The sequence below is a fragment of the Mobula hypostoma genome, chromosome 15 (assembly GCF_963921235.1).
Source record: "Mobula hypostoma chromosome 15, sMobHyp1.1, whole genome shotgun sequence".
Classification (NCBI taxonomy): Eukaryota; Metazoa; Chordata; class Chondrichthyes; order Myliobatiformes; family Myliobatidae; genus Mobula; species Mobula hypostoma.
Genome location: NC_086111.1, coordinates 55,899,742 through 55,926,505, shown reverse-complemented (window position 1 = coordinate 55,926,505; position 26,764 = coordinate 55,899,742). Strand labels below are relative to the sequence as shown.

The following is a 26,764-nucleotide window of genomic DNA, read 5'->3' as shown; positions in this document are numbered from 1 at the left end:
GGATCAAAGCTGTCAAGCTCTTTTAAGAAGATTATACCTTCCAAAGAGGTAACCTGTCATTCTTCTAAACCAGGGGTTCCCTACCTGGTATCCACTAAAAAGGTTGGGAACCCCTGTTGTAAACTCGAGAGTATAGTTCAGCCTGCTTAATCACACCTTATATGACACACGCACAAGCCAAGGAAGTTCTATTGCAAGCATAGTATAAATTTCTTTAACCATAGGAGGTGCAGTATCTGTCCCTCTACTTCATTCTTTATCACCATCCAGGGACCTAAACATCCTTAGTGAATTTAAGTTTATTTACTATATACTTTTAAAAAAAGTCCCAGAAAAGCACCCAAAAGGGCCAAACATTAAATATTGTAAGGAGGGAAGATTATATGATTTCTTAAAATTCTGGACTTAATTGGGTTTGGCTGCCATGCAATGAGATACACACTGTCCATTATCAACTGAGTAAATCTGCTGATTGGTGAAACCAAAGAGCAGTGAAGTTGTTCAAAAATGATATAGGAACAATTCTTTTTTACTTCCAAGAAGCTGGAATCCTATATGTCAAATATATTCAGCTGAAGGCATAATGCAAAACAGCAGCATGGCTGAGTGTTGATCACAGGGTCACCCATCATTGTACTTCAGCTGATCTCAGTGAAGGTTAAAGCTTTCAAGGGAAGTGTTAATACATAAGGCCTGACTGAGATTTTAGTACACTACCATGCCACAACTGCTGCCCAGCAAATGAGCTAGCCTAAAAGAACTCCATGTGCTTGGATGGCGGTTCTTGCCAAAATAACTATTCCAAATAATATTGGCCATGGAGAGCAGTGTTAGAATACCGTAGTCAGGATGGATGAGAAGTAAGAAAGGTCAGTTCACCAGGATCAATGGTACAGTAGGAACCATATACAAAATGCTTGAAGAACCCAGAAGGCCAGGCAGCATCTATCGAAAAGAGTACAGTCCACATTTCAGGCTGAGACCCTTCATCAGGACTGGGCAAAAAGATGAAGTCACAGTAAGAAGGTGGGTGGGGGAGGGGAGGAAGAAGTACAAGGTGGTAGGTGATAGGTGAAAGTGGGAGAGGGGGAGGGGTGAAATAAAGAGATGGGAAGTTGATTGGTGAAAAAGGGCTGGAGAAGGGGGAATCTGACAGGAGAGGGTAGAAGACCATGGAAGAAAGGAAAGGGGGAGGAGCACCAGAGGGAGGTGATGGGCAGGTAAGGAGATCAGGCAAGCGAGGGAGACGGGAATGGGGAATGGTGGGGGGGGGTGGAACGGGACAATCACTGGAAGTTCAAGACATCGGTGCTCAGGCCATCAGGTTGGTAGCTATCCAGACAGAATATAAATTGTTGCTCCTCCAACCTGAGTGTGGCCTCATCGCAGCGGTAGAGGACTTGTCTTACAGTAGGCATATTGTGACATCTGTTTAGAACATGCTGAAAGAATTTCAGGCATAGGGTTGTGGGAAAGATGGCCACATTTAACTTTTCAAAGAGGAAAAGAAAGTTGGAAGCAAGTTAGAGCGCAGATCAGCTGGAGTACTTTCAAATCATGCTGCCTCCTTGTGACCACCATATCCCAATCAGGTACGAAAGTGCTGCAATTTACATACGCAATCATACATCTTTGCCTCTATACTGCAACTGGTCATGGTGAACCCCAGCATGTCTCTTGTTTGTGCATTTGAAAAGGTAATTATTTATAATACTTCATTTTTAAGTAACCTGCACACCTACAATTTTCAGTACCCATTTCCACTTCACTAATCTCCCAGATGATTCCCCTTTCAAACATATTCTCACGCACTCCATAAAGATACTTCTGAAATACTCCATTTCACACTTGTTACACTAAACTGTCTCCACCAGTTTCTCCAAATTTGCCTTAGTAATAATCTGGAAAAAATAATAATCAACCCAAAATATTTCAATGGTTTCTCTTTTCACAGATGTTGTCACATCTGCTACATATTTCGAGCATTTTCTGTTTGCACTTCATAGTTCCTCCAGGCTTTTATTTTGCTCTTTGTCACTTTCTATGAAACCAAAGATTCTAAGGTTCCTTTAACAGTTATTTCAACTCCTCAGAATAGTTCTGCTCTGCACAAACTTAATGTACCTTTATATTAAGTCATTCCTTATACTTTCAACTGAAATATATTACTGCACATTCCAAAGTTGTTTACTACATTTCTGAGTTTTTTGTTGTTTCTGTCACCTTGTATATTATGCCTTCTAAACCCAAACTTAGGTTATAATGAACCAAATTCTACCAGTCAGTACCAGTATGTGGAACCACTGTGGCAAGCTACTCCATGTGCATGCAATGAGCTGATTTTACTGGTCTGAAGCATTCCAGACATCAGCAGCAACCCTGAAACAGTAGCCCCACCTCCAATGCTGCAATATTACCCACCCCAGGAGCAATCATGAAATTTTAGAGAGGGAGCTGGCTGTTTCCTGTTTTGCCAGGTGGAAGTTTTTAAAACTCTTGTTATGCAAAGATGTGACGACTCTTACGTGTGTGAAATGTGTGAAATGTGTGATGTTTGTTGTTGTTTTACGGCAATATCACTTTAAGATTCAAGATTGTTTAATGTCACTTCCAGTACACAAGTGCAAAGGAGAACGAAATAATTGTTACTTCGGAACTGATGCAGCACAAAAAGAAAACGCAATAAAGAACACAATAAGAAAAAAAAACAATAAATATATAACCATAAGATAGCTTATATACATAGATTGATTGTATGTATATAAATTGACACTAGGTATGGGAGTGTCTGTACATAAGGTGACTCTGGCAGGAAATTATTAAGTGGTGGTGCTTGTGAGGTGTGGCAGGATAAGTTAATGGGTGGAGGTGTTGATGAGCATTTTGGCTTGGAGAAAGTCACTTATTTGAGTTTGGTAGTCCTGGCATGGATGCTATGTAGCCTCAGTGTTAATGGGAGTGGGACAAATAGTCCATGAGCAGGGGGCGGAATGGAATCTCTTATGATATTGTGGGCCTTTTTCTGGCATAAGATGCATACATCAGGTTGCTTTTCAATGACGACAGTTTCATCATCTCATCAAAACTCATCATCATCAAAATTCATTCATCATCTCATCAAAACTAATCAATAAGCTTCAAGTCCTAGGCCTCAATACTTCCTCATGCAACTGGATCCTCGATTTCCTCACTTGCAGACCCCAGTCAGTTCAATTTGGCAACAACATCTCCTCCACAATCTCCATCAGCACAGGTGCACCCCAAGGCTGTGTGCTACGCCCCCTGCTCTAGTTGCTTTATAGATATGACTGTGAGGATAAGCACAACTCTAATGCCATATTAAAATTTGCCAACTACACCACTGTCGTTGGATGATGAATCAGCATATAGGAGGGAGATTGAAAATCTGGTTAAATGGTGCCAAAACAACCACCTCTCAGTCAACGTCAGCAAGATCAAGGAGATGATTGTTGACTTCAGGAGGAGGAAACTGGAGGTCCATGAGCCAGCCCTCATCAGGGGATCAGAGGTGGAGAGGGTCAGCAATTTAAAATTCTTCAGTTAGTATCTCAGAGCATCTGTCCTGCGCCCAGCATGTATGAGCCATTACACAGACAGCACAGCAGTGCCTCAATTTTCCTAGAAGTTTGTAGAGTATATTGACATCAGGCTCTTGAACCAGAGGGGATAACTTCACTCAACTTAACTCACCCAATCACTGAAATCTTCCCACAACCAATGGACTCACTTTCATGGACACTTCACCTCGTTCTCGATACTTATGGCTTATTTATTTATTAATAATCATTGTTATTATTTCTTTCTTTTTGTATTTGCACAGTCTGTTCTTGTTTTTGTTTGTCTGTCCTGTTGGGTGCAGGTTCTATTGTATTTCTATTGTGATTCTATTGTGTTTCTTGTATTTATTCTGATTGCCCACAAGAAAACGAATCTCAGGGTTGTATGTGGTGACTTCAATAATAACTTAACTTTGAAATGTCCTTGATGGCAGGTAGGCTGGACAGTTTTGACTACCCATTGTAGAGTCTTCCTGTTTGCCACAGTGCAGTTTCCTTACCATGCAGTGATGTAACTAGTTAGGATGTTGTCTACTGTGCATCTGTAGAATGACGTGAGTATACGTGTGCATAATCCAGTTCTCTTCGGTCTCCTGAGAAAGCAGACGTATTGGTCAGCTTTCATGATTGTGTAAGATGTGTTCTGGGAGATGTGCACTCCTAGAAGTTTGCGACTGCTCGCAATTTCCTCTGCTGTGCCGCTGATGTAAGGAGAGTGAGTGGTGCAAGTTTCCCTGAAGTTGAGGACCATCTCCTCTGACTTGTTGACAATGAGGAAGAGGTTATTTACCCGGCAACAGGCCTCAAGCTGTTGCACTTCTCCCATGTAGGTCGTCTCATTGTTGCCTGCGATGAGCCCCACCACTGTTGCGTCATTGGCAAACTTGACAATGTGATTACTCCCGGTGTTTGGCCATGCAATTAAGGACTTATCATGCAATCAACTACTCTTTGTAGTTGTCACAGCAATGTTTAATGTGAGAAGAAATGCTGTCCAGCTTTAATTTTATTTAATAAGGTACCATTGCCGTGAATTTGAATTAACTGATTTCCAGAATTACAGAGGGTATACTGAGACACAAGAGATTCTGCAAATTATTCTGGAAATCCAGAGTAACACACATAAAATTCTGGAGGAACTTAGCAAGTTAGGTAGCATCTATGAAGAGGAATAATCAGTTGATATTATGGACTGAATCCTGGTGAGCGTCTAGGCATGAAACATCAACTGTTTAGATTCTATTCTACCTGCTGAGTTGCTCCAGCATTTTGAACACACACTGAGCCATGGTATCAGAAGTGCTGACTGATAAGATTATGACATTTAGACGAAGTACTTAAAACAGAATTCCATTTGGCCAACCATGATGTTTCGCAATTGAGATAATACATGGACATACATGAGGAAGCAGCAAGCTGCATGTTTCAGTTGAAACAGTGCATGATGGAACATATAAAACTGCTCAAGTAATTGGTCTTCCAGGTTAGAAACTTCCTAATGGTGGACAGAGTGGAAGCAAGAAGGTAACTAAACAAAAAAGTAAAGATATTATTGTATTTCATTGGTCGCAGGAGGAAGAGAATTGTGTCCTATGATAAAACTCTTCAAGAATCCATTACAGGCATAAAGCAACCCATTTAAAAAGGAAGATATTGACTTTACTAACTCACTATACCCTGAAAAAACTACAACTGCAGGCAAAGTCCTTTGATACTCTCTTAATAGAGCCAAGACTGTTAACAGATAATAGCAGTTTTACAGATTTGAAAGATTTTTTCTTCAGTGATTGAATTACTTGTGGAATTTTAAAGTCCAGTCCAAAGAAACTGCTATGTGAGACAGAATCAACTCGAGCAAAGTACACACAGACATGGAAGACTGCAGAGCGATCAAAAGCCAAGTTGGAAATGTTGAATGATCATCAGGAGGAAGCACCTATAGTGAAGTACAGAGAACAAAGAGGCAGAACGAGGAACACACTGCCACAGATGTTTCCTTGCCATCCACAATTCTTGGAATACAGAAAGAGAAGTTCGTAATTGAATAGCAACAGCTTCTTGTAATAGTATTTTGAGTTTGGGATCAAGTTAATGTTAAGAATTTCATAAGGCGCAGAAGTAACATATTGGTGTGGTTAGATACTGGCTGGCTAGCAGGAAACAGAGATGGCAAGATGGCAAGAATGATGTGCCATTCAAGAAAGGTAATGGGGTTATCAGCTTTGTAAAATGTTTAAATATGAAGGCACTGAAAAAATAGCTGCTAAATTAGCCGCTGACACAAAGACAGAGAAGGAAGGGATATAAGATAGTTACAAAGGGAGATGAACAGCATAAGTAGTCAAAGATCTAATTTCATTTTGAAAACAAAGGTTAAAAAAATGCTATATAATGGTCAGAGATTACAGAGCTTCAAGTTGCAAAGAGGCCTAGGTGCTTGGTGCATGTGTTGCAAAAGGCTAGAAAACTAATGGAATGTTATTGTCTATTGCCAGGGAAAATTGAAGATAATGTATCCTTTGGCAGGAAAATCTAGGGCTAGAGGCCACTATTTTAGGACCAGAGGCCACTGATCACCAACTTAGGACAGTGATAAGGTAAACATTTCTGGGGGTCATGAATCTTTGGAACCATCTTCTTAAAGTGGAAACAGATTTCTTGAAGATTTTTATCAGTCAAATCTGTCTTGATCTTCATAAATGGTAGTACAGCCTCGAGAGGGGGAGAGGCTGAGGGGTCTATTCATGCTCCCAGTTCCTAAGTTTACACGTCCGTAACTTTGCAAAATGTAGATTAGAAAATAATTTTTCTATATGTGTATGATGAAGAGATCGGGAGACTGTGAAGTGGATGAGATGTTACCAGAGAGATAAAATGAGGTTCAGAGTCAATGGAGTCAAGCAAGATCCAAACTGTGGAAGGAATACCCCCAAGTTATATCTACATCAATACCATGATGAAAGGTCAGCCAGTGTCAGTTCAACTTATAATGTCCCCCTGAGCACAGCATTAGATCTTAGGTAGTTCAGTCGACACCAACATGGCATTGATGTATAATAAGACCACACAGTGCCAGCTGGAGATGTCATCTTATGGTGATGAACCCACAGAATCAAAGGTGAAGAGATGTGGGTTTCACCACATAGGGAGAGAAAGAAGTAGATTAGAAGGGATGGAGGCACATCATGACAGGGCCATGACAGTCACTCTGACAAATCACTCCAGAGAAAGAGAAAGATGTCACAGCAACTGTATCTGCAAGTAAAATGGAAGAGATGGAAACACATCATGACAGGGCCATGCAGGTCACTCTGACACAAACACATCACTCCAGCTGCACAACTTTCAGATGAATATGTTGTTGCTTTTCACAGAACCAGGATGCTGGAAGGCAAATGCCATCTAGACCGAGATGAAACAAGGCAGCAGCAGTACACTCCATACCAGTGACTCTTAAGGAGAGACTAAGTCTGACAAACATCCCTGTGAATGCTGAGAAATGAAGCAGCAAGCTGAGAACTGTTGAGACGCAATAGATTTTGCTCAACTGAATAAAATAAAAATGAAAAATGTACAGCAAATCCTTCAGTCTGCCTGAAGCAAAGAATGGGTTCAGGCCCATGGAATTGATGAGGCCACGACTGAAAGTTGAGACACTTGATGGTGTGATCTTGGGAGATATAAGTAAAGCTACTCATGTTTAAAATAAACGTTCTCTTTGGTGAATCAATTGATCTCACACTCAGGACCACAGCAAAGTCCGTGTTCTGATACTTTAATGATAAGCCTCTGTCACTATAGGCCAATATCCCAGGGAACGATCAGGGCAACCATCTTGGAGGAGGACCAGCTGACAACATACACTAGCAAAACACTGACAGACCTGCAGACACTTAACGTGAAAGTAAATTCTAGGATTTTTTGGCTGTAGAAACGTCATCAATACATATCTAGGACAACTGCACATCTGAAGAGTTTATCATTTAATTTTATTCTGAACACCTTACTGTTGAACTTAACCCTATTTATTTAGGCCTGTATTTCAATAAAGATTTAAAATATTAGATTCTACTTCTAAATCCAGTAAGCTTTGAAAGGTTCTCATTAATGCATCAGAAATCTGCACATATTTTATATTAGTATTCTCAAACAGACAGCAGTTGGGTCTGAAGATTTATTCACTTTCAGTTCCATTGTTTCAGCCGTTACTAATTATTTCTTGCCACATAAATACCTTTAATAGTCTCCCATATTTCCAATAATGTTTAAACTTGACCAGATATCTAATACTGTGTTTTCCTCCCTAACTTCCTCATGAACGCAGCAGAATATCCACATACTTACAATTTAATAAAATTAAATTTTAATATTTGCATGACCTTGTTACCTTTATAAATGATCCAAGATTACCCACAGTACATAATGCTTTCCAATTACGCACAAGATTTATTGTCCTTAGACATTTAAATCAATCCTAACCACTCATGAATCAAGGCTGCATCACAATGAATTTCATTTTTGCCTTTTGGGGATCGTGTAGCTGATAACTGACCACAATTAAATATCCTTGCAGGTGATCCTGTTTAATGGAGTATATCATATTAGGTGTTCCTGAGTCAGGGTCAATTCTGCTGTTGTCTCCAGTTATGGGGACATGGCAGCATGCATTGTTTAAATATAGATTTTAAAAAGTTTAATTGAGATGCTTTTGGGAAAATATGGTGGTCTAGTATTGTGCTAAATTCAGAAAATGAACATTTAAAACTAATGCTGATAAAAGAACTGATATAGAGGCCTTTATTTCAATAAAGATTTAAAATCTGATATAGAGGAAAGACTGATATAGGGGTTCCATTTTCTTATTACATAAGCTTGTTCCCAATCTAGGTCCAAGTTAATAGTTTGAGATGTTTTAGGTCACCAATCCTTGGAAATTAATCAATAATTTTAAGTATTATTTTCTCTTCTATTGTAAAGTTGCCAACTATAGTAAATGTGACACCACTTATTGCTTCTCATTAATGTGACTGCAGACCTAGTCAGGGTTTGAATATTACCTACCAAACTGCAGACAAACACTACTCAGTATATGCTCAGCAAAGTGAACTGCTACACTTAATAAAGCTTCCAAAAATAACATCTCCTACCTTGGCAGTTTCCAACTGCTCGCTCTTTGGCACTTCCGTTGGCTCATTTTCTTCACTGCTGCCGTCATCCATATCACTATCATCATCTTCCTGGGTGGAATCTATTTTTTGTTGCATTTCAGATGCTTCACCAGGTTTTATTTCCATATAATGTTCATTCTCTACAGAACTGACATTTTTTTTCTCTTCCATTGCTTCTTCATTGGGAAAAACTTCACTGTCCCCATTACACGAGGGACTATCAATCCCACTGTCTCGATTTGGTATCTTAACATTTCCATTTTGTTCCAACGTGGATTGTCCCATCTCAGTTACAGCACTTGCCTCCTGAGTCCTTATGCCGGCACAATCATCATTTTCAACACCACCTTCGGCCAATTCTTTCATTGCAGTCACTTCCTCATTAGAACATTCCACCACTTTCATGCTGACATCAGTCCCATTGGAATCAATTTTTTCTACTGTAACGTCAGCCGTGCTTGCTGGCTCCAATTCACTGTCAGATGCTGCACATTCAGAGGAGTCCTGAGTCGGTTCCATTTTAAGGGACAATATCAGCTGGTTCCTTTTACTGATCTCTGGACTCAGTTGCCTACAGTGACATATTAGCATTTCACATGAATGCAAATAATTTGAACCAGCTTGACTGAAATTAATACAGAGGCAAAAATGGTGAGGCACAAGAAACCTAAATGAAGATATACTGTATGCAAACAGAATGCTGATATTATACTTAAAACAGCATGCTCTATAAACACTTCTTGGTCTGGTATTTTAATCTAATTTAGAATTTCTGTCTTTATGTTTGCAACAGATGCAGCACTATTCATGGCCAACAGAAAGTAAGCTGTGAACAGAACAAAAAAGTGTTTTGCCAATCGGGTTATTATCTATTTACCTGGACAATATTTTTTAAGGGATTACTGGATCTCATTTGGAGTATGGAATGAAAAGTAGAAATACAATCCTTGGCAGTTATTTCATATATGAAACAGGCTGGATTCAAGCATGTAGTTAAAATGTGAACATGTAAATTGTTTCATTCTGAAATAATGGACTGGACTGCAAGCAGTAAATGCACTACTCAGTAGTAGGTACACATTGCTAATACATTAAATTTTGAGAATTTTCTCCATTTATGCCAATGGAATATATTGTTGTAAGCAGAATGCAGTGCACAACAATACATATATTCACTGTATGTGGTATATTTATGTACTGAAAGAACAATATAAAAGGCAAACACAAAAACAATTATAAGTGCATCCCACATGAGAAAATAAAAATACTACCGGAGACCCAACAAAATCTTAATCCTGAACAAACCCTATCCGTTCAGAATTACAAAATAGTATGTGTTTTTGTGACAGTGGTTCCAGAAGATTTGAAAATTATTGAAATATATTTTAGCTAAAATGTGTTTCAAATTTCAAGTAGTAAGGATGCTTGTCATAATTAAAGACTATTTTTTCCATTTACACAGCAGAGGTTTATCAGTATAAAGTATTCCATTTTCTGTAATTACTGCAGAAAATTGTAAAAATAAATTATAAGATTAGATCTACCATGGTTAAGGCAACACATTCGCAAGCATTGCTAAACTAAATTTAAAATAATCCTTTAGACGAATAAGTTAAATTGATTTACATACATATCAAGAGAACTTAAACAACACAGGTGGTGGTGAACTGTAGTCCCATCTTTTGAGATCTCACCCACAAAAACAAAGCAATTGGAAAAAAAGTTACCTATAGGCATATTCAAAAAGCATTCTTAATACTCAGAAGAGCAAGACTTAGAAAACAAACAGGCAACAAAATGGTTTACCTGACACTTTCAAATTTCTCAATAAGCGAGGAGACACAGGGCAGAGTTGATGTTTCCTTACTCTCAGTATTTGATTGGGGGCTCTTGCTTAGCTTTGGATCAGCAGGTAAAGGCCTTGATGGAGCTGGAGGAATTCGCTGGAAGGTTTCTTCTTGACGTAAGTTTTGCAGGTGGATAGGCTTAGGAGGTACTAGTACAAAAATACATACAATCAAGGTAATATCAAAGTTGCCCATTACTATTCAGCTAGAGTCCTCTTGTTGAAAGAAGATCTACAAAAAGCTTCATTTGACTTACCGTAAGTTTCTGCTTTATGTTGCAAGGTTCAACATTTTCCAAGAGCAACCTATGGGTTTCTAACTGCATTGCTGGTGAAACAACTTTCAACTGTACTCCATTTTAATCTTTCAAATTGAGACATTTTGTAGTACATCTAACATCAGAAAGCTGGATGTACTTCCTTGTTGCAAGAACAGGAAGCACAGAAAACGATAAAAAAAAAATGTGGTTTTGTAACCGTAAGCAATGGCACAATGGTGCCTATGGCAACAAAGGGAATTAGTCAAGAAGCTTATTTCATTTTGATAGTTATACTCATGGCAGTGGAAGAAAATTTGGTGTTTTAACATGCATTTATAAATAGTAACTTAGCAGTTGTAAGATTATCATTCTGTCTGTATTGTAAATCTACATGTCTGCTCAACACACGTCTTCTGTGGGCATGTTGAGTTTCTCCACAGCTTCCTTCCTCTTTCTGCTTCTGAAGCATTTTCTCATAAAAATACCAATTTTAAAAGGTAAAACAAATACATGTTGTGAAGTGCCAGTCAATCTTAAATTTGAAAAAAAAAATGCAATGCAAAACATGCTGAAACTATTTTGTTATATCAGGGTTGCTCATGTATTCTGTAAATTAGTCAGTATCAATAGTTTTGCACAAACAGTAAATTGTAGCAAGCATGACTGATCTGAAGTGATAAAACAGGGCTATGCAACAATTATAAAGCACAGCACTTTTAGAGGGTACTACACTCTTTATGAACCTGCAGTATTTTGAATGTATTACAAGCATTATCAGGTGGCATTATTGAAAGAGAATGTATTGTTTATTGTTTGGTGACCCCACTGCACAAATGATAAACTTCAACTCAAAATTTTCTCCTTTCAATCAAAAACATCAATTAAATATTCAAAGTTAACATCAAAGACCTCAGCAGTTGAAGGAAGTAGTTCATCACTATCTGCTCAAAAATAGTTAGGGATGGGTTATTAATGTTCATCCGCTAGTGACACCCACATCTCATAAAGTAATGTATCAACAAACTGACATACAGACTTGAGGGAGGGTGAAGAGAGAAAATAAGACTATGTTTGAAAAAATACAAGGTCAAACCCGTGGATAATAACTACTTGGTACCTAAAGATAAATAGAAGGAATTTGTGAATGACATGGTTATACTTGATACATCAAGATTTTTCAAGCTTCTCTGCCAATCATGCTTATGAAAACACCATCAACAGATAAAATAGGCAAAACAGCCTCAATTCCTTAAATATATTCCAAGTATCATAAGCAATTTAATAATTTTGTAGGAGAAGACCACCTGAGAATTGCATAGTACCATAGCATTTCTGCTTAATATGATCTGGTCCAAAACTGAATCCACAAGATGTAAAATTTTTTCAAAATATCTAACTTAGATTTGTATAATGGTTTCCCTACAATACAAACCTTTGTTTTCTGTGACACCAGTATTACAAAATAAGCTATTAAACTTCTCTGGAGTTTAGAAGGAGACTTATTTTAACTCAGTCGCTAAAGTTGATGTCTGGCAATCCTTTAAGATAGTGAACCTATGATAGGTGTCGAGTTCAGATTGTGTACCTGGCCAAGCTCTAAAGAGCCGTGCGGACCAACTGGATGGAGTATTTGTGGACGTAATCAACTTCTCGCTTCTGGGATCTGAGGTTCCCTCTTGATTCAAAAAGGCAACTATTGTACCAGTGCCCAGGAAGATGGGAGTGACCTGCCTCAATGATTACCATCTGCAAGTGCTTACATAAACAATAAGGAAGTGAAAAGCGGTTATGAGGAAATCAATTCCTGCCGTAAGAACTACCTGTATCCTCTTCAATTTGCTTATCACCACAATAGATCAACAGCAGGTGTAATGCCTCTGGCACTTTGCTCTGGACCATCCTGAGAACAAGAGCAGAATCATCATGCTACAGCTCGGTATTCGATACAATCAACCCGCCCAAAATCATCATCATGCTTCAGGATCTCTGTACCTCCCTCTGCAACTGGATACTCAACGTTCTGTTCGGCAGACATCAGTCAGTGAGGATTGGTAACAACAACTCCTCCTTGTTGACCTTCAACACCTCAACGATGTGTGCTTCGCCCTCTCTTCTACTCCCTATCCTGGGAGCTAAGTACAGCTCCAATGCCATCTTCAAATTTGCTGATAGCAGAACAGTTTGTCAGACTAATCACAGGTGGCAGTGAGTCAGCGTACATGTAGAAGATATGACACCTAATTGAGTGTTGCCATAACAACCACTCGTCATTCAACATCAGTAAAACTAAAGAGCTGATTGTTGACTTCAGGAAAGGGAAGGAGGGTGAGCATGCACTAGTTTATATTGGTGGATATGCAATGGAAAGAGCCAACAACTTTAAATTCCTGGGCGTTAATGTATCGGTGGGCAGCAGTCAGCATGAGGAGTTGTTCTTTACTGATGTAGCGTGTGTTTTAAAAACAGCTTGGGAGCTTCTTGGCTCTTTCTCAGTAGGCTGCATCCATGCAACAGGTCATTTGTTGTTGATGCAGCACAAGATTTAAAAAGAGCTGGGTGCTTTTGGGCTCTTTGTTTGGCAGACTGCAATCAATGCAGGTGCAGGGTGAACAAAAAGAAAGGAGGTATAAGCAGAGCAGCCATTGCTGGAGTGGCCACTGTGTGAGTGGGGCAGTGTTAGGATAGCCCAGCTTTGGCTCAACAGTCTTAGGTAAAAGCAGGCTTGGGCAAGCATAGGCAGAGGTTCTAAGTAATTTTTGAGTTTTTCTGTTAGTTCATAACTAGGTATATTGAGAATGTGGTATGTTCTTCATGCATGATGTGAGAATACTGGGAGAACTCCAGTAGTTATCTCCCTGATAATTACATCTGCACGAAGTGCATCAAGCTGCAACTTCTTAGAGACTATGTTAAGGAACTGAAGCCGCATCTCAATGACTTCGACTCATACCAGAAAATGAGGAGGTGATAGATAGGAACCACAGGAGGTAGTCACCCCTAAATTGCCAGAGGCAGGTATTTGAGTGACTGTCAGGAGAGGGAAAAGGAATAGGCAACCAGTGCAGACTACACCTATGGCTATTCTCCTCAATAATAAGTATATAGTTGTGGGGGGGGCAGGGGGGGAGGAAAACCTACCAGTGGGAAGACACAGCAACCAGATCTCTGGTACTGAGTCTGGCCCTGTGGCTCAAAAGGGAAATGGGGAGAGGAGAGTAGTGATACGGAATTCCATAATTAGAGGACCGGAAAGCAGAATCTGTGGATGTGAAAGAGACATCTGGATGGTATGTTCCCTCCCAGGTGCCAGGGTCAGGGATGTCTCGGACTGGATCCACAGCATTCTAAACGGGGAAGATGAACAGTTGGAAACTGTAGTACTTATTGGAACCAACGACATAGGTAAGAAACGGGAGGAGGTCGTGAAGAAGAGAATATAGAGAGTTAGGTAGAAAACTGAAAGCAGTATCTCCGGGATAGTAATCTCTGGATTCCTGCTGTGCCACACTCCAGTGAGGATAAGAATAGGACGACTTGGCAGATGAACGTGCGGCTGAAGAACTGGTGCAGGGGCAATATTTCAGATTTCTGGATATTTGGGGTCTCTTCTCGGGAAGGTATGACCTGTAAAAAAGGACAGATTATACCTGTACCCGAGGGGGACAAATACCCTTAGGATAGTTTGCCAGAGCTGTTGGGGAGGGTTTAAACTAATTTGACAGGGGAATGGGAACCAGAATGATAGGGCTGAGGATGGGGCAGTTGGTATACAAGTAGATGCAGACTGGAAGGAAGGACAGAGCAAATGACAGGGCAAAATTGCATGATGAGTTAAACTGTAACAGGGGGCCAAAATCAAAAAGGATGACGAGTACAGGACTAAAGATGTTATATTTGAATGCATGCAGTATACAGAATAAGGTAGATGATCCTGAGGCGCAGTTAGAGATTACAGGTACGATGTTGTGGGCTTCTATGAGTCATGGCTGAAAGAAGTTGTGAGCTTAAGGAAACACAATGTACCAACCTGAAAGGCTGGTAGATAGAGGGGATGGGGTGACTTACCCAGGACAGGTCATACATTATGTTGACATCCAGGAATTTAAAGCTGCTAACTCTCTCCACCACTAATTCCTCAGTGTAGACTAGAACATGCTCATGCTTCTATCCCTTCCTGAAGTCAACAATCAGCTCCTTAATTTTACTGACATTGAGTAGGAGGTTGTTTGTGGCATCAACCAGATAACCTATCTCACTGTGGTAATCTGACTCACGACTACTTGTGATTTGTCTAAGAACAGTCATACTATCAGCAAATTTGAAGATGGCATTGGAGTTGTGCTTAACTGCACAGACATGTGTATATGGTGGGGCAGGAGATCAGGGACCAAGCACACAGCTTGGTGGTCAGCGAGGAGGAGATGTTGTTAGCAATGTTCACTGAGTGCGATCTGCTGGCAAGGAAGTCAAGTATCCAGTTGCAAAGGAAGGTACAGAGGCCCGGACCTTGAAGCTTGATGACAGGTTTGGATAGGATAATTGTGTTGAATGCTGAGCTGTAGTCAATGAACAGCAGCCTAACTTATGAGTTCCTGTTGTCTGGATGGTCCAGAGCAGAGTGAAAAACCAGAGAAATCACACTTGCTGCTGACCTTGACCTGATGGTAGTCATTGGCACAGGTAAACTGATGGTGGGGAGGGATACACTGGGCAGAGTTCACTGCTCTCGGAAACGTTTTCTTATGTTCTTGCGTATCTGAATTGCTGTGCCAGACTATAATCCAAAGAGTTAAATACTTCCAATAGTACTTCTATAGGAGTTTATTACAGTGTTTGGTGACACGCTGAATCTCCTCAACCTTCCAGGAGAGTAAAGATGCTGGTGATTGCATCTACTTGCTGGGCCCAGGACAGGCCATCTGACCTAAGACCAGAAGACATAGGAGTAGAATTAAGCCAGTCAGCCCATCGAGTCTGCTCCAACATTCCATCATGTCTGATTTATTATCCCTCTCAATCTCGCCCTGACTAATCATGAAACTATCAGTCTCTGCTTTAAATATATTCAGTGACTTGGTCTCCCAAGCCATTTGTGGCAATGAATTCCACAGATCCAGATTCTGGATAAAGAAAACTCCTCCTCACCTCTGTTCTAAATGAACAACCCTCAATTCTGAGGCTGTGCCCTCTGGTCCTAGACTCCCCCACCATAGGAAACATCCTCTCCACATCCACTCTATCTGTGCCCTCTGGTCCTAGACTCTCCCACCATAGGAAACATCCTCTCCACATCCACTCTATCTGTGCCCTCTGGTCCTAGAGTCCCCCACCATAGGAAACATCCTCTCCACATCCACTCTATCTGTGCCCTCTGGTCCTAGACTCCACCACCATAGGAAACATCCTCTCCACATCCACTCTATCTAGGCCTTTCAATATTTGACCACCCCATCTCCCCTCATTTTTCTAAATCTAGTGAATTCAGAGCCAACAAATGAATTTATATGTTAACTTTTGCATTCCTGGATCATTCTCACGAACTTCCTCTGTACCCTCCCCAATGCAGCACATTTTTTCTTGGACAACGGGCCCAAAACTGCTCACAATTCTCCAAGTGCGGTCTGACCAATGCCTTATAATGTCTCAGCAATACATTCTAGACCTCTCGAAATGAAAGCTCACAATGCATTTGCCTTCCTTACCACTGACTCAACCTGCAAGTTAACCAATAGGGAATCTTGCACGAAGATTCCCAAGTCCCTTAGTACCTCTGATTTTTTTTGTAGATGTTACAAATAAGTTGGATATCCCACAGAGACAGCACCTTGAACAGAAATGCACTAGATCTGTCTGCTGTATCAGAAATGACTTAGGATATTAAGATATTTCTTAAATGACTTAAGAAATGACTTAAAATGACTCAAGAGGAGGAGAAGATGGCAGTGCGATGCAGCTTACGCGGCCATTCCGGTGAATGATCTCTGTAATCTGTCAAGTAGGGTGCCATGCACAATCCCGATTTGATGGAGACAGACGTGAGAGAACGGAGGAACATCTGGAGAAACTTCTGAAATGCCTTTTTCGCTGCTGCTGCTAGTGTGTGATCTAGAATCTCCAGAGGAGAAGGCCCGAGTCCTCGGCTTTGCTTATTGCTCGGCGGCCGGGAAGGGGTCAAAGTACTCAGCAGAGGTGGTGCTCGGTGCCAAAGGCTCAAAGTTTTCGAACAGACTCAGGGTCGGCTGTAGTCAGATGCTTCCAATGCATCGACAGTTGTCGGTGCCTGGAGGTTTATGGCAGAGAGAGTTTCTCCCTTCTGCCACCTGCTATCGGGGACTATCGGGAGTCGATCGGAATTTTGAGACTTTTTTTAACCGTGCCCATGGTCTGCTCTTTATCAAATTATGGTATTGCTTTGCACTGTTGTAACTATATGTTACAATTATGTGGTCTTGTCAGTGTTAGTCTTTGGTTTGTCCTGTTTTTTTTGTGATATCACTCCGGAGGAACATTGTATCATTTCTTAACGCATGCATGCATTTCTAAATGACAATAAATGAGGACTGAGTGTCCTCACAAACTAATCTTAAAAAAGAGATAGTTCTCTATCACGTTTTATTAAACTGCAGCAACGTTGCTGAGAAGTAAGTATCAAGATTACAATGTACTAATAAAGACGCTAAGGCCTTCCTCATTGTTCTACTGGGTCCTCAGTTCCTATGCATTAAACTACAAGTTCACTTAATTACTTAGGATTGAGAACTTTATAAGCAAAGATTGAACCTATCAAAAAAATCTGACCTGCAACAAAACATGAACATTTCCAGCCTTCATCCTTAAGCAATTCTATATTACATCTTCTAAAATTTTGTTTCTAATATGAAGTAAGCTTCATCATTTTATCTTATTTTGGAACAGATATTGTCTGCAATTCTATCCACCAAATGTTTTCTAATTATTTGCATAATCTTCTGAGAGCTGATTAACTGAAGACTTTTTTTAAAATCTTCATTTTGTTGTAATAAGTAAGCTAATACTAAAATTAAAACGCTCTTTTTCCCCACTGAGACTTGCCTTGAGGCTTTTGGGCTGTGACCTTCCCAATTGATGATGAGCTGTTGGTTAACTTTCTTCCTGTTTGCTGAATACATGGTACAGAGCTCAGATTCTGAAGGTGATCAGAACTGGAATTAGGATTACTTCGGACTTGCAGTTGAGTCCCAGAGTAGCCTGCAACAAATAAATTATACTCACTTCAATGACATACTTTAAAATATAATATTTTCCACAAAGAATAAGTAAAACACACATAGCATGATCATTTGGCACATTGTTCATCTCCCAAGTACTTTTGGAAAGCATAATTCATTTAATCCTGATCGCCTCTTTCCCAATATGTTGTAAATGCTTTAACATCTAGTATTTACACACTTTGTTTTGTTAAAGTTATGATTGAATTTACTACCACCACCTTTCAGGTAAGATATTCAGGAGGAAAAAGCACTATATAAATATGTTGGGCTGGGCCCAGTATATAGATACAATTACAAAGAAGGCACATCAGTGGCTATACTTCATTAGGATTTGAGATTTAGTATGTCAACAATTTTCTACAGATTACTGTACAGGATCAGGAAAGGCTGCAGTGGGCTCCCAACTCCATCATGGGCACTAGCCACAAAACAACAAGGGCATCCTTCAAAGGCAATGCCTCAAAAAGACACTAAAGACCCCGATCACCCAGGACATGCTCTCTTCTTGTTACTACCATCAAAGAGAAAGTACAGGAGCCTGAAGATGCACACTCAACGTGTTGTAACAGCTTCTTCCCTTCCACAATCAAATGTCTGAACAGACAATGAACCCACCCATGAACATGATTCACTATTTTTGCACTACTTATTTAATTAAATATGTATAGTAGTTTATATACTTTCTATATATTGCACTTGACTGCTGCCGCAAAACAACAATTTTCATGACATATAGGCATCCGTGAGTCTCATGAGACCATGGATTTGCGCCTTGCGCAGGCCTGGGCAAAGTTGTATGGAAGACTAGCAGTTGCCCATGCCGCAAGTCTCCCCTCTCCACGCCATCAATGTTGTCCAAGGGAAGGGCATTAGGGCCCGTACAGCTTGGCACAGGTGTCGTCGCAGAGCAATGTGTGGCTAAGGGCCTTGCTCAAGGACACAACACGTTCCCTCGGCCAAGGCTTGAACTAGCAACCTTCAAATCACTAGACGAACGCCTTAACCACTTGGCCACACACCAACACCATGACATATGTCAGTGATATTAAACCTGATTGTGAAATAAATGCATTTGGTTCTTCAGCCACTTCGCCAGCTATCAACATTTTTAATACCATGGATTTTTTTCTCCTTATCTATTCTTCACTAAGCAAACCTTATATATCATCCCTCAGATTTCATTTTAAAGAGAATCACCTCGCTCCTCAAGTCCTTCCACATCATTGAAGCATTTTTGCCCCTTGGCTCCATACCAACAGATTTTCCAAATCCTCTGCAAGCCCTTCCAAAAGTACAGTGCCCAGTAATCAACAGGCAGTGTGTTAGAAGTATTGAATTCAACTTGCCTTTGCACTCTATAACCAGTATGTTTAAAACCAAGGAAGACAAGACCTTTCTACGCAAACACGAGGAAATCTGCAGATCCTGAAAATTCAAGCAACACACACAAAAAATGCTGGTGAACGCAGCAGGCCAGACAGCATCTATAGGAAGAGGTGCAGTTGACGTTTTAGGCCGAGACCCTTCGTCGGGACTAACTGAAAGAAGAGATAGTAAGAGATTTGGAAGTGGGAGGGGGAGGGGGAGATCCGAAAAGATAGGAGAAGACAGGAGGGGGAGGGATCGAGCTAAGAGCTGGAAAGTTGATTGGCAAAAGGGATACGAGGCTGGAGAAGAGAGAGGATCATGGGACGGGAGGCCTAGGGAGAAAGAAAGGGGGAGGGGGAGAAGCCCAAAGGATAGGCAAAGGGTATAGTGAGAGGGACAGAGGGAGTGCCAAATTGGAACGTTGCCCAAATGACTTTCAGCAAATCACAGAAAATCTATGGAAATGAATAAGCAGTCGACTTTTCAGGCTGAGACCTTTCTTCAGGACTGGAAAGGAACTGGGAAGATGCCAAGACGGCACAATAGCGTAGTGGTTAGCACATTTTACAGTTCTTACATTTTCAAGGACTTATACTCTACTCACACTCATGCTGGTCTTTCATTTTCCTCTGGGGACAGAATTTAAACAAGGGATCAGTGTAGCTGGATGCTTAATAGTTAGCACTGATTCAGTGGGCTGAAATGCTGCATAATCTGTGACTGCATGACAAAATTAGATTTAGTCACCTCTGCTCTTCCTTACAAATCAAGCTTGCCAGGGCTTTATCTGTTTTCCCACCCTGCAGCTGAACAATTGCCTGGGAGAATGAATGCCTCACTTTGGAAATCAGAGCTTCTCTCCAAGTTTAGAGTAGAATTCCTTCCTGCTATGGAGCTGATATTGTTTGAAAGGCCATTAGCTATAAACAAGAGAAGCTTGAACATAAAGTAATAAAATAATTATAGGTGACTTTAAATCTTCACAAAGACCCATCAAATCAAAATTTGCAAAGTTGTTTAAGGAGAGGTTCATTAAGGAGCAGTCAGGACAATTTCCTGAAGCAATAAATAATGGAAGCAATGGCAATTTCAGATCCAATTTTTTCAAATGAGACAGAATTAATTTGGATTACTACAGTTAGTGATTCTCCATGGAAAAGTACTCACAATGATTGAATTCACAAGTGACACGAGTAAATTACTCATGTCACTTGTGAATTCTATCACTGACAATGCAATTGTGTCCGACAAGGGAAGTCAAAGCCAACATATAAGCAAAAGAGAGGGCATATAATAGAGGAAAATTAGAGGGAAGTTAGAGGATTGGGGAACTTTTAAAAATCAACAGAAGGCAACTAAAAAAGCCATGGGGGGGGGGGGAATGGAATATGAAGGTAAGCTAGACAACAATATAAAAGATTTTCCAGATCTACAAAGAGTAAAAGAGAGGCAAGAGTAGAAATTGGACCACTGGAAAGTGACACTGAAGAGGTAGTAATGGAGGACAAGGAAATGGCGGACAAATTGAGTAAGAATTTTCCACAGTCTTCAAAATGGCTGACACTAGTAGTATGCCAGTTGTTCGAGAGTGTCAAGGGGCAGAAGTGAGTGCAGTTGCCATTACTAGGGAGAAGGTGCCTGGAAAACTGAAAGGTCTGAAGGTAGATAAATCACCTGGACCAGATGGACTATACCCCAGGGTTCTGAAAGAGGTAGCAGAAGAGATTGTGGAAGCATTAGTAATGATCTTTGAAGAATCACTAGACTCTGGAATGATTCTGGAGGACTGGAAAATTACAAATGCTACCCCACTCTTCAAGAAGGGAGAGAGACAAAAGAAAGGAAATCAAAGGCTAATTAGTCTGACCTCAGTGGCTGGGAAGATGTTGGAGTCAATTGATAAGGATGCGGTTTTGGTGTATTTGGAGGCCCATGATAAAAAAAAGGCCGCAGTTAGCATGGTTTCTTTTAGGGGAAATCTTCGCTGACAAATCTGTTAGAATTCTTTGAGGAAATAACAAGCAGGATAGACAAAGGAGAGTCAGTGGATATTGTGCACTTGGATTTTCAGAAGGCCGTTTACAAGGTGCCACCCCCACACATGAGGCTGCTTAACAAGATAAGAGCCCATGGTATTACAAGAAAGATACTAGCATGCCTAGAACATTGGCTGACTGGCAGGAGGGGCTGGGGGTCAGAATAAAGGGAGCCTTTTCTGACTGGCTGCCGGTGACTAGAGGTGTTTAGCAGAGGTCAGTGTTGGGTCAGTTTCTTTTTACATTGTATAGCAATAACTTGGATGATGGAATTCATGATTTTGTGACTAAGTTTGCAGACAATACAAAATTACGTGGAGGGACAGGTAGTGTTGAGGCAGCTGAGGGACTTAGACAGATTGGGAGAATGGGAAACGAAGTGACAAATGGAATACAGTGTAGGGAAGTGTATGGTCATGCAATTTGGTAGAAGGAATAAAGGAGTAGATCATTTTCTAAGCATGGAGAAAATTCAAAAATCCGAGGTGCAAAGGGATTTGGAGTCCTCATGCAGGATTCCCTAAAAGTTCATTTGCAGGTTGAGTCGGTGGTGAGAAAGCCAAAATCAATGCTAATATTCATTTTAAGAGGGCTAGAATATAAAAGCAAGGATATAAGAGGTATGATGAAACCCGACCTTGGAGTATTGTGAGCAGTTTTAGGCCCCTTATCTATGAAAGGATGTGCTGACATGCGAGTGGGTTCAGAGGAGGTTCACAAGAATGATTCCAGGAATGAAAGGCTTATCGTATGAGGAATGATTGATAGCTCCGGACCTTTATGCACTGGAACTTAGAAGAATGAGGGAGGATTTCATCAAAATCTATCAAACGTTGAAAGGCCTAGATAGAGTGGATGTGGAGAGGATATTTCCTATGGTGGGGGAGTCTATGACCAGAGTGCACAGTCCCAGAATAGCGGGACATCATTTAGAAAGGAGATCAGGAAGTATTCCTTCAGCCAGATGGTGGAATTCAATCTCACAGGTGGCTGTGGAGGCCAGGTCATTAGGTGTATTTAAGGTGAAGGTTAATACGTTCTTGATTGGTCAGGCTGTCAAAGTTGTGGATGAAAAGGTAGTGGAATGAGGTTGAGGGTGAAACAGATCAGCCATGATGAAATGGTGGAGCAGACTTAAATGGCCAAATAGCCAATTCTGCTCTCCTGCTTGTGGAGCTGAATTGCAAGCTAGAGGCTCATGTTAAAATAAAGTCATTTACAAAGCCACAAAGCCACATGATAGCTAAGCAAGTTTAGAAAATTAGAATCACAGAATCATTGAAACATACATCATGGAAACAGGGCAATTGGCCAAATTTGTCCACATCATCCAGCAGACATGTTTCTGTATTAACCCCATAACCGAGCACACGGTCATAGTTTTCTATGCCTAAGCAATTCAAGAGTGCACCCTGACATTTCTTAAATGCTGTTAGAGTCCCAACTTCACCATTCTCTCAGGCAGTATATTCCAAGTAGTTACTACACTGTTGGTTACCCCATCAAATCCCACCTGAATCTTTTCCCCAATACCCTAAACTCATGTCCTCTAGTTTTGGCTACCACTGATATAGGGAAAACTTCCTGCAGTCTATGCTTTCAATACCCTTCAATTTTATATACCTCATTCATGTTCCCTCTTAACTTCCTCTACTCCCAGGTGAAAAGACATAGCTTCTCCAGTCTCTCCTCATAACTGAACTGTTCCATTGAGGTAATATCCTTGTGAACTACTTCTACGCCTGCTCCAATGCATCACGTCCTTCTTATACCTTAGTGACAAGAAATGCACATCATGCTCCAGCCACGGCCTGACCAAAGTTTTATAAAGTTGGCACATAATCTTGTTATTTCTTGACTACCTTGACTAATGAAAACCAAGTTATGGCACATCTTAACTATATTATCCACCTGCACCGCCACTTTCAATTGGACTTCCACTCAAATGCCCCTCTGTTCCTCAGACCTTACCACAAGTGGTGCATGTCTTAGCATCTTTACTGCTCATAAAATGCATCACCAACCATTGTCTACATTAGAGGATACAGCGGAATTTAGATCAGTTACAGACATGAGGAAGTAAGAGCTGATGGAGCCTAATTCAGGCAAGTATGAGGTGCTGCATTTTGGAAGGTGTACAGTCAAAGGCAGGACCCTTGACACCATTGATGTAAGAGTGATCTAGGGGATCCAAGTTCAAACCTCCTTGAAAATGGCAAATGTAGAGAGTGGGGTAAAGAAGGTGTATGGCATCCTTCATCTGTCGGGGCATTGAGTACAAGAGTCAGCTGCATAGAACTTCTTCTTCTTCTCCGTCTTGTTTTATGGCGGTTGGCACCCAGCTTAGAACTTTGGCTCGGTCACATTTGCAGAATTGTGTGTGGTTCTAGTTGCCCTAGTACAGGAAAGGTGTGGAGCCTTTGGGGACAGTGCAGAAGAGCTTCATCAGGATGTTGCTCGGATTGCCTCACCATAATCACAGGTATCCAACTACAAAAGCAACCCTCCACCATCACCCACTATCTCCTATTGCCAAGCCAATTTTGGAGCCAGTTTGCCAACTTGCTCTGGATTTCATGACCCTAAACTTGTGAACCAGAGTCCCATGTGAGACCTTGTCAAAGACTTTAATAAAGTCCATGTAAATCACATCTAATGCCCTGTCCTCATCAATATGGTTTTTACCTTTTAGAACCCCAGCAATCTTTTACCCTGCCACCCACAGCAGCCTGGGATAAATCGCATCAGTCCTGGGGATTTACAGACACTTAAGCCTACCAATGCATCCTTTCACTGAAATCTCCAGTTACAAAGTTGGTTTATTTTTTAACTACCGGTGAAAATTATTTATTTAGGACCTCACTGCCTGTCTCACACAGAAAGGTTTATAGGATTTTTCAGATAAGTAACAGCAAGCACTTGAAAAAAAAATCCACAATCTTTATATGTGCATTTCAACCAGAAATTAAATTGCAAGGGAAACTGTTAACTTTCATTAAGTAAAAAAGTATTAGATTAGAAACTCACTTGTCAAGAAACCTTAAAGAATCTCAAAGGATCACTGATAAATAGATAAAAGTCAGAATGTGAAGGTCACCAGCAAGAAGCATAAAAGGTTTCTTTAAACTTATAAAAATGTGTAACTAGCTGAAATTAATGTGGTTTTCTTCAGGCAAACACAGAGGAAATTATAAGGGAAAGTAAGAAAATGGCTAAGACATAAATCAAATCCTTTGTATCTGCTTTCAATGTGTGTAAAAAAGCATATTAAACATACCAGAAATAATCAGAATTGAAGAAATTACCATAAAAGAGAAAGTACTAAGATCCTAAAAGAAGTGACTGCAGAGATGATGAACATTTTCCCACTGATCTTCCAAAATCCCCCGGATTTTGCAATTGTCTGCATGAATTGGAAGGCAGCAACATAAACATAACCTACATATCAGTTAGCTTGACACAAATTTTTCAGTGTGTAATTATTGCTATGCTTTGTAACTTCAAAACATTAAATTAATTCAAAGGAAGACACGGGAGTCAGAAATATGAGCCTAATTTCATGTTTACTTTATGTGAGGCACAATCACATCACGTGGTAGCGTGATGATGCATGCAATTCACATTTTTTTTTACATATAACCTGTACTGAATTATTTTAATGATGTATGCTTAATCAATATATATATGTACAAGATTATTCAAATATTACTGAAATATTAAATACACAATAATTATTACTTTGTTTTTCTGACATGCCCTTGATAAAGACAACAGAGACAAATGGTTTTATAAAAGGGAATGTTTAATAAATCAAAGATATTTTAGGATATAGAACTGTAGAGCTGCTGCCATAAAGATCTAACAACCCAGGTTCATGCCTTCAGAATTTGTACATTCAACCTTTGACCACATGGGCTTCCTCCACCATCTCAGCTTTCCTTCCACATCTGAAAGCACCCAGAATGGCAAGATTGGCAGGCTGACTGGTCACTGCAAGTTGCCCTTAGTGTGTTTGTGAATGGTGGAATTTGGAGGTTAGTAGGGAAAATAAAATGTGTTAAGGGAGATTTAACGTTAATCATAAATGTTTGATGGTTGTTGTGGACTCCGTAGGCTGAAATATGTAGTTCTGTGCTGCATCTATGATTCTAAACTAGGATATATAAGTGAAAATCTGATGTTGAAAGTCAGGATTTTCAAAAGACAGATGACATGGTTCTGCACCAAAATTAAAGGTTCGTTGGAAATGGAATAATATTATGTGTACCAAAATACAATGAAAAACTTAATTTTGAAAGCCATTTGCACATAAAATTTTAAAGATTATTGAGGGAAAACAAGGGGAAATCGCTAACAGAATACAGAATAGAGCCCCATTTACAGAGAAAATGCAGTGCAGGTACAAAATAAGGTGCAAGGGGTTATGATGTGATAGATCGGGAGGTTTAGAGTTCCTCGTTAATGAACAAGAGGTCCATTAATGAGTCTTCTAATTTTGGCATCGAAACTAATGTTGAGCTTGGTGGTGCACATTTGCAAGCCTTTGCATCTTTTTCCTGCAGAACAGGGAAGAGACAATATCTGGAGAGGAGTGGGCTTTTGATTATGCTGGCTGATTTTCTGAGGCAGTGGGAAGCGTGGACATGTAGAAATGTAAAAGTGTAGGAGTCCATATAGGGTCATGAGGCTTCAAACAACATTTTAGCATGGAGACAGTTAAAGAACAGAAAACAGGCTGGAAATAAAGATTTTAAGATTGGCAGGCTGTTTTCGAGCAAGTAAGTTTATTTGAATAGCACTTTTCAAACACAAGGCAGTTCAGAGTGTTTTACATAGAACAAGATACATATAGAAATCAAACACTAAATTTCAGACAATATATAAGAAAATAAAATCACACAAAAAGTAGATATGATAAATAGAAGTTACAGTGCAGGAGAATCTAATTAAAAGCTACAGCAAAAATACAAGTTTTAAGCCTCGATTTAAATGAGCTTAAAGTTGGGGCAGACTTCAGATCACCTGGAAGGTTATTCCAGATATGTGAAGCATAGTAACTAAAAGCTGCTTCACCATGTTTAGTTTTGACCCTGGGGACGGTAAGCAGTTCCACCCCAGACGACCTGAGAGCTCGGGAAGATTCACAATGCAGCAAGAGGTCAGAGATGTATTTTGGTCCCAGACCATTCAGTGCTTTATAAACCAGCAGTAAAATTTTAAAATCAACCCTCTGGTGGACAGGAAGTCAGTGTAGCGAT

The 26,764-nt window shown here is 40.2% G+C and overlaps 1 protein-coding gene across 10 annotated transcripts in view; it reads right to left on the bottom strand.

Moving 5' to 3' along the window:
* Positions 1 to 26,764, bottom strand: part of LOC134356877 (FYVE, RhoGEF and PH domain-containing protein 3-like) — a 269,626-nt gene that overhangs the window by 104,342 nt on the left and 138,520 nt on the right. For 6 of the 10 annotated variants that reach the window (XM_063068102.1, XM_063068106.1, XM_063068105.1 and 3 more), the window contains exons 2-4: positions 17,924 to 18,079; positions 10,553 to 10,742; positions 8,726 to 9,317 (exon numbers count right to left, since the gene is read on the bottom strand). In XM_063068102.1, coding sequence (XP_062924172.1) covers positions 8,726 to 9,317; positions 10,553 to 10,742; positions 17,924 to 18,079 — 938 coding nt within the window. Of the gene's footprint in view, positions 1 to 8,725; positions 9,318 to 10,552; positions 10,743 to 10,849; positions 10,999 to 12,672; positions 12,859 to 17,923; positions 18,080 to 26,764 lie in introns of those variants that run through there. The other 4 variants (XM_063068108.1, XM_063068111.1, XM_063068109.1 and 1 more) reach the window with 3 other exon arrangements.